General features: G+C 39.8%; 1 protein-coding gene across 1 annotated transcript; it reads left to right on the forward strand.

Moving 5' to 3' along the window:
* Positions 1-2,764: 2,764 nt before the first annotated feature.
* On the forward strand, positions 2,765-12,501 carry LOC118477898 (zinc finger protein 708-like). The gene is made up of 2 exons (XM_035970537.1): positions 2,765-3,774; positions 9,656-12,501. The coding sequence occupies exons 1-2, from the start codon at positions 3,462-3,464 to the stop codon at positions 11,521-11,523; spliced, it is 2,181 nt and encodes a 726-aa protein (XP_035826430.1). The 5' UTR covers positions 2,765-3,461; the 3' UTR covers positions 11,524-12,501.
* Positions 12,502-12,678: the final 177 nt, after the last annotated feature.

Raw genomic sequence — 12,678 nt, forward strand, 5'->3', positions numbered from 1 at the left:
GACGTGAGAGGGTATGTTTCCACACGAGAAGTGTTCCGGAAAAAAATATATTTAAAAATGCAGAAATGGATGCTGTTTGAGATTTTCGTCATCAGGGGGAACAGCTGTTTTAATTACTGGTATTGGTACGTCGTGTAATATACAATAACTTGTCTCCTTTCTTGTCTTTAGCCGTAGTCACGTTCAACGACAGGTCGGACCCAACGAGGAAAACAAGCCGGCCCCGGCAACCTCGTTGAACGCGACACCCACTGTACCCGTTTCTCTTCAATAAACTTTTATTAATGTATAACAATGATAATAATAATGTTAAAAATAATGATAATGCTAATAATAATTTATAATGATGATGACGATAATAATAATAATAATAATAATTTCATCGAATGCAACTGTTGAAAGCTAGTAGGCCTAAGATCTAGGCCTACATACTATACTGCTGAAACTGTCTTAATGCTCTTCATACTTGTTTGATCGTACATAAAGAAAATGGACGCAATAATACTTATTGTCCTAATCTAGATCTAGATAATAATATTATCTAGATCTATAGAATCTATGCTTGAACGGATTGTGCAGAATCAAATTTGGAACATGTAGTCAGACTTTTCCTCTTCATGGCACTGTTTATTCGTTTATCGAAGTAATTGTGTGAGTGTACGTAGGCCCATAACATTAATAACAACATACTTAGGGCAACCCAAACAAATGGGTAACAAGGAAAGTTCAGGGAAACGTAGCTAGGGTAGTGTCATCATTGACATTGTGATTGTGTTATTTACGCAAGCGCTATTTGCAATGCCGCATTCTAAATAGCTCCCGTGCTATTTGAAACGCCAGTACTAGAATCTAGATTTCTTCTACATCTAGATCTAGATCTAGTAGCCATCGTTTCTACATAATAATATTGTAGTTCTGCTTGAATTGTGGAATCTTTCTCTGTTTCTTGATACACCTCCTATATTATATTATAGGATTTGACTCCTTTTTTATGACGTTGTCTTGTTCCGATCAATATTGGGTTGATCTATTGTTTCTGACATTTTGGAAGCTCTCTCAGTTTCTTGATAAACCTCCTATATTATGGGATTTGGGAGGACTTCCGTAACGAGCGACCACTATGAGACAGAGCAGAATTGAGGGCTTGGGGTAGGGGTAAGGTTAGGGTTAGGGTTAGGTCTAGGCCTCTTCTTTATTGTGTTTGATGGGGTGGTCGCTCGTTACGGAAGTCCTTCCTAGGATTTGACTCCTTTTTTATGACGTTGTCTTATAATTCTGATCAATATTGGGTAGATCTAGATCAGATCTAGATCTAGAACAATTGTTTCTGACATTGTTTGCACAAAAGTAGACTAGACGTAGTCTTGTTCATCTCTCATATTCATAATCATTTGAGTTTGAGCAAGTTTAAGTCGAAAGACGCTTGGATAACAATAACAAGACGGTGCAACTCGGTATCCGCAGTGTCGTCATACAATAGATATCTACCTTAAAATATTATCTTTAACTTTAAGTTAGGCCTAGAGAACGTATAGAATCTACAAGTTGTCTACGTTCCCTAAGTCTAATGTTCAGTGCTCCCAAGCGCGGCATCGAATCCCGGTCCGGGAAGGTTTTTTTTTCCCGAAGTGTATACAGACCCGGTAACCGGGAACAAAGTCACGAAGTATACAGGCCCGGTAGGGGAACTCTTTTGCGATTTCGGAAAGTTTCAGCGCCCAGACCCGGTAGTGTGTGTGTGTGTGTGTGTGTGTGTGTGTGTGTGTGTGTGTGGGTGTGAGTGAGTGAGTGAGTGAGAGAGAGAGAGAGAGAGAGGAGAGAGCAGAGGGAAGTGCTAGCAAAATGTATGACATAGTTGGCAGGAGGGAACGAGAGAAAGATAGAGTGGGAAATACGAGGGGAGAAAGAAAGACAGAGACAAAAAAAAAAAAGAGAATGCGAGCGATACACAGAGACAGAGGAAGGAGAGGGAGAGAGAGAGAGAGAGAGGGGGGGGGGGACTGCTCAATTTAAATTATGACATTGTTCTTTTCTTCAAATTGTGATTCCTCCAACTCCAAAACGGGGGAAAAACGATCGTTCATCGAAAAGACATCCGCAATCTTCATTTAGATTTAGATCTAGATTCTAGGTCTCTAGATTCTAGATCTAGATATAGGCTAGCCTCGAAACTAGATCAATGATTTATATCTGTCGGTCTAGATCTAGACCTAGGCCATAGATCTAGAAGAACCTAGTTTTACCCTGAGCCAAGAGGGCGCTGGAACTCTCCGAAATCACAAAAGAGTTCCCCTACCGGGTCTGTATACTTTGTGACTTTGTTCCCGGTTACCGGGTCTGTATACACTCCCTTTTTTTCCTTCTCCTGAGCCTAAAATAGAAAAAAATAATAATTAGACTCCCAGACCAAGGAAATCCACTATTGAACTTTAACCAGGCCCAAATTGGTAAAAGGAAAAGTATAGGCTATACTAAGGCCTACTTTGTACCGAGCTCCTCTTGGGGACAAAACCAGAATGTGCATGCTTCACCACTACATAAAAAAAACAACTACAAAACAACAAGTTGTAATTATGGGAAAAAATTGTAGGTCTGTCGAGAAGAGGACAACAACAATCAAAACAAAGCCAAAAAAGAACAAACAAAAAAAACCGTCCAGGACCGGAATCGAACCCACGCTAAAAAAATAATGGTTTGATTTCCAGCGCAGACGCGCTGTCAATTCGACCATCAGAACTTCCGATAACGAAGTGCAGATTAAGCTTGATATTTTACACACCGCGAGACGGCGTTTTATTTAGCACTGGCGCTAATCGCAACGCGGCGTTGCAAATCTAATAGGCTCTTCCGTGTTATTATTACAAAGATGGCTGACATTTCCTACACAAGTAAACAAATGGACGCCAACTGTGAGGAAGACACAACAATAACAATGTATAGACTTAACTCTGGAAATGATAATGGCTCTGGATGTGTGAAAACTTGTGATTTATTTGTTCCTTGTTCTTCTGGAGAAGGTGTGAATCTTGGGATTGATAGCATAGTTGTTAAAAGTGAACCTAACGACAACGTCTAATTCTGGGACTAGATGTAGACTCTAGATCAAGATCTAGTACTAGTACTGTTTGTACTAACAGTTTAAGGGAAGATGTAAAACATGACATTATAGGTAGGGAAAGTGAATCTGTGGGTGTTGATGAGGAACATCTGTCAGTAAAAGTAGAAGAGCCCAGTTTTGAATATCGGTGTGACGTCAAGGCGGAGAAAATGACAAACTGAACATTGAAAGTGAAAGTAGCCTGACTCTCAGACACAGTGTAGTAAAAGATGAGCCTATCTGTACAGAGGAGGAAGACGTGAAACCTGTCATTAAACCAGAGTGCCTTACAGATATCTGTACAGTGAAAACCGAACCACTATTTGGACATTTTCCTGACTTTGGTGATGAAGTGAAACAAAAAATGGAAAATTTTGTGAAAGAAGAAGTGTCAGAATGGGAAGGTCCAGACTTTGGAGAGGTAGGAAAGACAGAAGAACAAGTGGGAGATGTGGAGGATACGTGTGCTGAGCCCGTGTTTGTTGAGGATCACATGAGTCAGGCTGGAGGACTACAGCTGAAAAGCTCCAATGTGAGGAGCTTGTGTATGGAGCAGAGTGCCAGCCCCGACACTGATGTTGTTGCTTCCAGTAGTCTAACTTCAACTTTCTCTGCCGATCCAGTCACAAGTTCAGGATCTGTAGTCAGGGCCAGCTGGGATCACGGTGAAAGTTCTGGTTCGTAGAATCCTTCTGTAGTGTGTGTGGACTTTTCGATACGGTATGTTTTGCATTTCTTGATGCGGTTTGTCAAGTTGTTAAAAAATGAGCAATTCCATGACGTGCCAGGTACACATATTATCATGCAGTTATACTGGCATGACAAATTCATTGGGCCCGACATACATTATGTTAATTGAATCTGAGTGTTTATATAGACTTTTATTTTATATAATGAAGACTACCACAAAGAAATGTTGTAAAGTGTTTCAAAGTAAATCTGCTTTTATTGGATCAGAAAAAGCGGTAGCGGCAATGGAATTTGCTGTTGAAATTGATTAAAATCAGAAAAAGTTATAGCAGCTCAAATTAATTCAAAATATAGAAAGTTTCGCTCAGCATTAAAAAAAAGCAGAAAACATGACTCGGAACGGTCAGACAATTTATACATGTAGTCACAGTGAAACTTGATCTAGTGCAAAATATCATGAAGTGGTAGGGTCTTACCTTGGATTTTGTTGAATCTGAGAGTCCTTTATAGCTCAATGTGAGCAACGAGTTGTGGCACAATGCTTAGCACACACCAACATCTGTTTCCACCGACCAGTGCTCAGTTCATTATAATAGATTTACATCTATCATGTCTAGACTTCCCTTTCATTGTTCAGTAGCCGGAGTTGGGGGTGAATATGATTGGGGGGGGGGCTCTGGTGGACTAGAGGTTAAGATGTTGGCGAGAGAGAGTAGATATATAATTATATAATATTACAGACAGCCTGAGGTGGCACAGATCCTTTGAAGTTTGTCCAGACGTTTAACTTCATGGTGTATGTTTGTGGACGGGAGAAAAGCTAACTGTTTGCTGCCGCCGTTTTTATAGTCCGGACTACTCCAAATGGACAACTTGTCGACCTCATTACAAGGAAACTAAGAAGCGAATTGCTTTTGAATTCCGAAAAACCTTAAAATCTCGATTTCCGTGCATATTCGACAAATATAAAGAAGTGTTTTTTTTATATATAATCATTGGTATACATTGATTTTCTGAAAGAGCACACTTAGGATTACTTACAACAAAAAGTTTGCAACAAAATGTTGGCAATCTGCTGAGTTATTGCCCCTGAATTGTCGACAATTGTGAAAATTAACTTTTTTTAAAAATTCCCTTTTTGAGTAGATAATCTAAAAAGTTGGTGCTCTAGGTTAAAGAAAAACAGTTAATATACTGACCATTTTGTGGTAGTTATTTGCATAGCGAATAGAGAAGAAAAATAATGTTTAAAAGTCCGTTTTCTCAAAAAATTGAAAACAGCCGCACAAAGTTGACGTATATTCCCTGCTGGGTATTACACAACAAAGGAAAAGCTACACATACACAAAATTTAGATCCACAAAAAATGAGTACAATGCCGAGTTGCAGACATCCCTTAACAATGCAGTTATAGCCATTGGCTATGTGTGTACATGTTGGATTAGTGAGTGTACTCGTACAAAGAAATACTGGAGAAAAAGATCATAGCTTCTAGAAATTGACTTGCATAGGGCATATATGTAAAAGAAGTGAGTTGCTTGGGTGCTAGTTATCCAAATTTTGTACTGTAAGTCAGTTGGTGTTGCATGTAAAGTCTTACGTAGATGCTTTCTATGTCATCAGTTCAACTTCACTGCTGTCTCTTCCAGAATCTGAAATCTCATCTTCTTCATCACTGGTATCATAATAAAGGAGATGGTTTTCATCTTTTTCTTTCTCTTGTTCTGTGTCTGATCCTGGAAAAATATCAACCAATTGTTGAGGGACCAAGTCTTTGTCCCACTCCACTGATAGCACTCCACCGTCACCTCTCTTCCAACCATGATCTTGCGGATCAGGTATTAATGGTTGAGCCAGAAGTGCTTGCTTCCATATAAAATATATTTAAGTTTGATAGTTTGCGCGTAGGATGTGCGGCTTCAGGGCTTCTCTGCGTGATGGTAGCAAGCTGATGTCAAATCCATCAAAGCATTACTGTAAGCTTTGACCTTTTGCCTTATACTTTAGCCTTACGAGGTCATGACGAAGCTTGTTTGTGCTAGAGTAAGCTGACTTTCCGTACAGGTGACTAACAAACTTTTCCAGATCGGAAAACAGTTATGAAGAAACAGTTTTAGATGTTCCTAGCTCTTTGAATGAAACAGCAAACCCTGGTCGCTTGTGGAGGATGGTGAGTGGCTTCACCTTTCCTTTCTGGACAAAAGCGCTAGTAACATCACATCCAGAGAATGCATGGAGTCCAAGAATAGAATCCTGTATAAGGGTTTCCATTTTGTCACAGAGCGTCTGAATGTGTAGACATCTTCTTTTGTTCCCAACCCCTGGGTCAAAATACAAACTGCTTGTGAAATGTTGAACAAATGCAATCATCAGTAGAAAGCCATCAGTGTCTGGGGACAGAATAATGATGTCTGTGTTTGGAGTGGCAATGTTCTGATCAGAGGAGATGGCGTGCACGATCAGTAGTGTGTCTGCTTCCTCGTGGCTGGAGGATGACTGTGGAACAGGTCTTGAGTCTGTAGTTTTTCCATCACTGCTACTAAGGACAAAGCACTGTTGGTCACTTGCAAAGTAGATTTCTCTGTTCAGCAACATCATTGCGTAACAATCTTGTTGCCATTCATAACGTAAGAACTGTGTCAGTTGCTTTTTGTTTTCCTGAGTCATAAGGACCACTTGGAAAGTGAGTGATGAGGTTGTTGTCAGGCATGATGGATGGGGGCAAACTACCCGAAGAAACCTGTATACTGTCACACATGGCAGTTTCCATTTCCAAGAGAAATGAGTGGGAAACAGAATGTCCATGCCAGTTTAAGATATTGATCAGCTGAGTGTTTCCTGTTAGATGACGGACATATATATATGTATACCAATCATAATATGTTTAGGCATTTTCCACACCCCTTTTGTCTCATTGTAGCATATGTCCTGACCTGTAGAAACAACTCTCCTGTGGCATCTTGTTGACTGTGCTTTTCCATTCTTGGAGTAAAGAAAGGAAAGAAATGTTGTAAAAAGTTGTGATATTTGCAAAGTTTCTGTGTGCAGATCTGTGTCTGCTGGAGGCCAAGGTAACTTTTGACTTTCCTTGCATTCATCAAGAACTGGTCGTCGTATCACTTTTGCCGCTTCTATAACAAATCTCTCTTCAGAGGTTACAATTTCAAAGGCAACTCCAACAGCCTGTCCAGTTGGAATTTCGTCAGAGTCCACGAGATCACTTGTCCCAGAATATCTCTGCCAGAGGTTGATCCTGGACTTGAAGTGCTTCACAAGTTTTTCTTTCAACGTATATGTCTTGTAGTTCTTGTTGTAGAACTCTGGATAATTTGTTTGCAGGAAAGTGCAATAGATCTCTTTCAAAAGATTAACCCTAACAACAAGGGCCAGTGCAGTGACATGTTCTTCCTCAAACTGACGGACGTGCTGAAAAACCTTGGAGTGGGCTTCTTCCTCTGCAGCAGGAGCTTTCTTTCTTTCTTTCTTTCTTTCTTTCTTTCTTTCTTTCTTTCTTTCTTTCTTTCTTTCTTCAGCTTCTGCCTTTTCTTCTTCAAAACAGTATTTAGATGTAGAAGCTTGTGAACGTCGATCCTCCTTACGTGTGTTAGATGTAGAAGCTTGTGAACGTCGATCCTCCTTACGTGTGTTAGATGTAGAAGCTTGTGAACGTCGATCCTCCTTACGTGTGTAAGCTTTTCTACATGGTTCATGATACCATGCCTCTTGGGCAATGAGATCAACATTTTCAATTTGGCCCCGAAGTTTTGGGTCAGATTTTCTGTTTTCAGCTTCTTTTTTTAAATAGAAGCCTCAGCTCTTCTGGTAACACTTTTGACAAGTTTATGAACTTTCTTGGTCCCCTTGCTGTGTGTCCATTTGGTAGTCTTTTCACAGAAAAGGCATTGAATGGGCAAGAGATGTGTTGAAAACGATTGCTTTTCCTTTTTCCTGGTGGAGCAAGACCCTTCTTGTGCTGATTTGTCAGACTCTCCTGGTGAATGCCTTTTTCTTAGACTCCTCAAATTGATGAATGTATTGAAACCCATATTGAACAGAGTCCAACTCAGTCAGTATTCTTTCCCAAATTGAGGATAGTCTATCACTGTCAGTTTCTGCAAGACACCGTTGTGTTTTTGATTTTTGAATGGTGTCCCAGTGTCTCTCAATGAGGGGTTTTATTTCATCATGGCCTTTGAAGTTACGGTATGCACTACACATGTCCTTTCTTCAAGCTGTCCTTCTTTCTTTTGAGATTTTGACCTCTCTTTCTTTGATGTCCATGCTTGATTCTAAACGTTCAGTTCGTCCTCTGAAACATATAAAGAAAAGTGTACATTGCTAGAGAAACTAGGCTTCACATTTTTTACCTCTTTCTTCTTTTAAATTAGTTATAACTAACAAAATGTTTTTCAAGACTCCTTTATCATGCCCATATGACTAGCATCATTATGATTGGTCTAGACTTCTGACTATATCTGAGACAAAAGTACGCATGGCGCCTTTTTGCCCACGTTTTTAAAATGACGTGCGGCAGTTTTGCATTTTTTCCAATATATAGCAATAGCAAAAGGTTAAAAGCTCCTTAACTCATGGGCTAGTTATTTTGCATAAAATCCTTTTCTTTTTGTGCCTCAAAGTGTGTGCATATCAGAAAACTATTGCCCCGGGTTATGGAAGATTTGAAGCGATGGAATTAATCCTTTCTATAGATTTTGAGAAATCAGCCTTTGACTTTGAATGCTCTTTTTTCCTCTTTGCGCCTTGTAATTAATTAGCACAAAAAAATATTTTTACCACACTTACTTCATCTTATAATATTTGAGTTTTACATCATATGAAAGTACACATTTTTGGCTCCACAGAGACCCCCAACATAAAAATCTAGTATTTTCTTAATTTCTCGACAATCAAGGGCAGTAACTCTGTAGATTGCCAACATTTTGATGCAAACTTATTTTGGGGAGGTCCCTAGGTCCTACCCTTTCAGAAAATCATGGTGGCGAAAAATCCCCCGGGGGGGGGGGGGGTGAGGTTCACTCCCAGTAGCCCATAGCCTACATCCCTGGACCTACCGAGGCCCGTCCCAACGAGTTCTAGCTATCCATGTTATACTGTGTATATGTGTCTATTTCTGCGCTACGATATATATATATATATATATATATATATATATATATATATATATATATAAATATATATATATATATATATATATATATGTGTGTGTGTGTGTGTGTGTGTGTGTGTGTGTGTGTGTGTGTGTGTGTGTGCATCTCCTTTGAAAGTAAAAGAAAGCTGAGTTGTTGTTGTTGGGTTTTTTTACCGTAAATAATTGTCAGTGTCATTAGACTCGTTGTCCACTTCCTCATTCCATCACATGGTGACACGACAAGGCAAACTGTCTTTTCTTTGACTTTATGCCTGTACAACGCAGACGTGCTGACCACTTTTTTTGTCATTCCTTTTGTGGGTTGGTGGAAAGAAATCAAAGGTCTCCAACGTTTACGATTACAGAAAATAACCCAGTGTTCCTGTGGTTGTTGTGTGTTCCTTCTCTTGAAATGTAAAAAAAATGACATGGTGTTTGAGAAAAGGGATGTAAAGCACAAGTGGGATGAATGTGTAGACAGTCAGAGTAAATTTTAGGCTTGTATTTTAAGTGTGTAGGATAGCAGCCACATCTCATCTTGATCATTCTTTTTCCGTGATTAGATTCATCTAAATATAATAACTTATTATACCTGTGTGTTGATTAAACTTGGTAAGATAACTTGTACATAAAGTCCGTTATAATTGTCTTCTTCCAGATGGTTCATTTTACCTTCAGGGTTAGATCTAGATAACTTGTCCGTTATTTGTGTTTTCCAGATGTCTCAACGTACCCTCATAGGCCACCGACTTCCTGTTCTCCGGTACAACAGACAAGTGATATGCAGAAAAGACAAGGTCAAAGTTCAAGCTGCAGATTTCAGACAGGACAAAGGGTCTATGAAGAGAACGTTGGCAGTGTCCGGAGAGAAACCTATTCTGGTGACATCGGTGCTGTGGAGAGAGTCTGTGACCTCCATCAGAACATACCAGGTGACAAGCAGATGGACAACAGAAATCTCTACCATGGTCGGGAAAAACCTCACGAGTGTAAAGTCTGTGGTGAAATGTTTTCAGAAGTAGGTAAGTTACAGACACACGAAAAAAAACACACAAGAGATAGGCCTCACCAGTCTGAAGTTTGTGGTGCTGCATTTACCAAGAGCAGACGTCTACAGGATCACAAAGGAACACACACAGGGGGGAAACCTTACAAGTGTGAAGTTTGTGGTGCCACGTTTACACTCAGCGGACATCTACACAGGCACAAAAGAATACACACAGGAGAAAAACCTTACAAGTGTGAAGTTTGTGGTGCAACTTTTACACAAGATGTCAGTCTTCAGCGTCACAAAAGAACACACACAGGAGAAAAACCTTACAAGTGTGAAGTTTGTGGTCTCACTTTTACACAGAGCGGACATCTACTGAGTCACAAAAGAATACACACAGGAGAAAAACCTTACAAGTGTGAAGTTTGTGGTGCCACGTTTACACGCAATAGCAGTCTACAGAGTCACAAAACAATACACACAGGAGAAAAACCTTACAAGTGTGAAGTTTGTGGTGACACGTTTACATTTAGTTACAGTCTACAGGATCACAAAAGAAAACACACAGGAGAAAAAACTTTCAAGTGTGAAGTTTGTGGTGCAACTTTTACATGTGGTATCAGTCTTCAGCGTCACAAAAGAACACACACAGGAGAAAAACCTTTCATGTGTGAAGTTTGTAGTGCAACTTTTACACAACGCATCAGTCTACAGCGTCACAAAAGAACACACACAGGAGAAAAACCTTACAAGTGTGAAGTTTGTGGTCTCACTTTTACACAGAGCGGACATCTACTGAGTCACAAAAGAATTCACACAGGAGAAAAACCTTACAAGTGTGAAGTTTGTGGTGCCACGTTTACACGCAATAGCAGTCTACAGAGTCACAATAGAATACACACAGGAGAAAACCCTTACAAGTGTGAAGTTTGTGGTGCAGCTTTTACACATGGAATCAGTCTACAGCGTCACAAAAGAACACACACGGGAGAAAAACCTTACAAGTGTGAAGTTCGTGGTATCACTTTTATACAGAGCGCACATCTACAAAGTCACAAAAGAATACACACAGGAGAAAACCCTTACAAGTGTGAAGTTTGTGGTGCCACATTTACATGTAACGAAAGTCTACAGCATCACAAAAGAATACACACAGGAGAAAAACCTTACAAGTCTGAAGTTTGTAGTGCCACATTTATATGTAACGAAAGTCTACAGCGTCACAAAAGAATACACAGAGGAGAAATACTTTACAAGTGTGAAGTTTGTGGTGCCACATTTAAAAGGAGCTGGCATCTACAGAGGCACGAAAGAACACACACAGGAGAAAAACCTTACAAGTGTGAAGTTTGTGGTGTCACGTTTTCACTTGGTAACAGTCTAAAGCGTCACAAAAGAATACACTCAGGAGAAAAACCTTTCATGTGTGAAGTTTGTGGTGCCACATTTACACAGAGCCATCATCTACAAAGTCACAAAAGAACACACACAGGAGAGAGACCGTACAAGTGTGAAGTTTGTGGTGCCACGTTTACATTTAGCGGAGGTCTACAGAGTCACAAAAGAACACACACAGGAGAAAAATCTTACAAGTAGGAAGTTTGTGGTGCCATTTTCAAACGGAGCAGACATCTACAGAGTCACAAAAGAACACACAGATTAGAAAGACTTTACACAATGGGAAATTTGTGGTGCCAGGTTTGCATAAAGAGACCATCTATGGAGACGCAAAAGAACACACGTGAGAAAAAAAATGTATAAAATATTTTGGGACATACTCTTTGTGGTCCACACGATGACTGAATGGTAAATAATGATCTATCTAAAGAAGGCCAGATACAGGTGTGAAATTTGTGCTGCAAAATTTAACTGACTGTGAACTGGCTTCATACTAAAGGGCATAATTTTGAGGATTTTTCTTTTAGTTTAGTTTTTAGTAATAGTTTTACAGCACTTGCAACACAATAAGGTCTTACGATAAGTGCCGAAGATTAGAAGTGTTGCAAAAGAGCGACATGTACAAAAAATGGAGAGAGATTAGGACACAACAGATGTTCAATAGAGGAAAAAAGGAGCAGACTACACTAGAGCACCCGCGAACCACCCATAAATCTGACTGAAATTTGAGTTAGTCTTTTTTTGTATTGGATGGCGTAGAGTGTAGGGAAGCGAAAAGAGATGTGATGGAAGAATATGGACATGATGGAATCAGGTGCTCGTCAATTTGTGGGCCTACCGCTTTATTGGGACATGTATCGTCTTTGACTTTAGCCTGTTCATTTGTCTCGGTTTTGTCTAATCTATTTTGAAAAGGAGTTGAAATATTTGGGATTGAAGGAAGTTGGGGTCGACAAGTCTTGGGGGTAAAAATTAATGAGAAAATACATCTAGTCGCCTTAGCTGAATGACTTTAATAGCCTGAGTGTCCTTGAAAACTGCAATTTTCCTTCATTTGTATTTGTTGTTGTTGTTGTTGTTGTTGTCTTTAATCAAAGTTTCTCAGTCAAGTCCAGACAAAGATGTATTTTTAAGGACAAGAAAGGTTCTGAGCCCAAAAGAAAAAGTTGTTGAGAATTACAGTGGAACTCAGATTTAACGAGCTCGGATTCAACGAGATGAGATAGATTCCCCGTTTTTCTTCTTCTTTAAAATCAAAAAAGTAACCCGCATTCAACGAGCACTTAATTCAGTGAGCTCGGATTCAACGAGGTCGCTTCCAGGGTGAACAGCCCCCGCAGACGTGGCTTCGCT

Source organism: Aplysia californica, unplaced genomic scaffold (assembly GCF_000002075.1).
Source record: "Aplysia californica isolate F4 #8 unplaced genomic scaffold, AplCal3.0 scaffold00282, whole genome shotgun sequence".
Taxonomy (NCBI): Eukaryota; Metazoa; Mollusca; class Gastropoda; order Aplysiida; family Aplysiidae; genus Aplysia; species Aplysia californica.

Coding starts and splice junctions, on each gene's coding strand:
- LOC118477898 (XM_035970537.1), top strand. CDS start 3,462: ATGGAAAATTTTGTGAAAGAAGAAGTGTCAGAATGGGAAGGTCCAGAC. Junction 3,775..9,655: donor GGATCACGGTGAAAGTTCTG/GTTCGTAGAATC, acceptor TGTGTTTTCCAG/ATGTCTCAACGTACCCTCAT.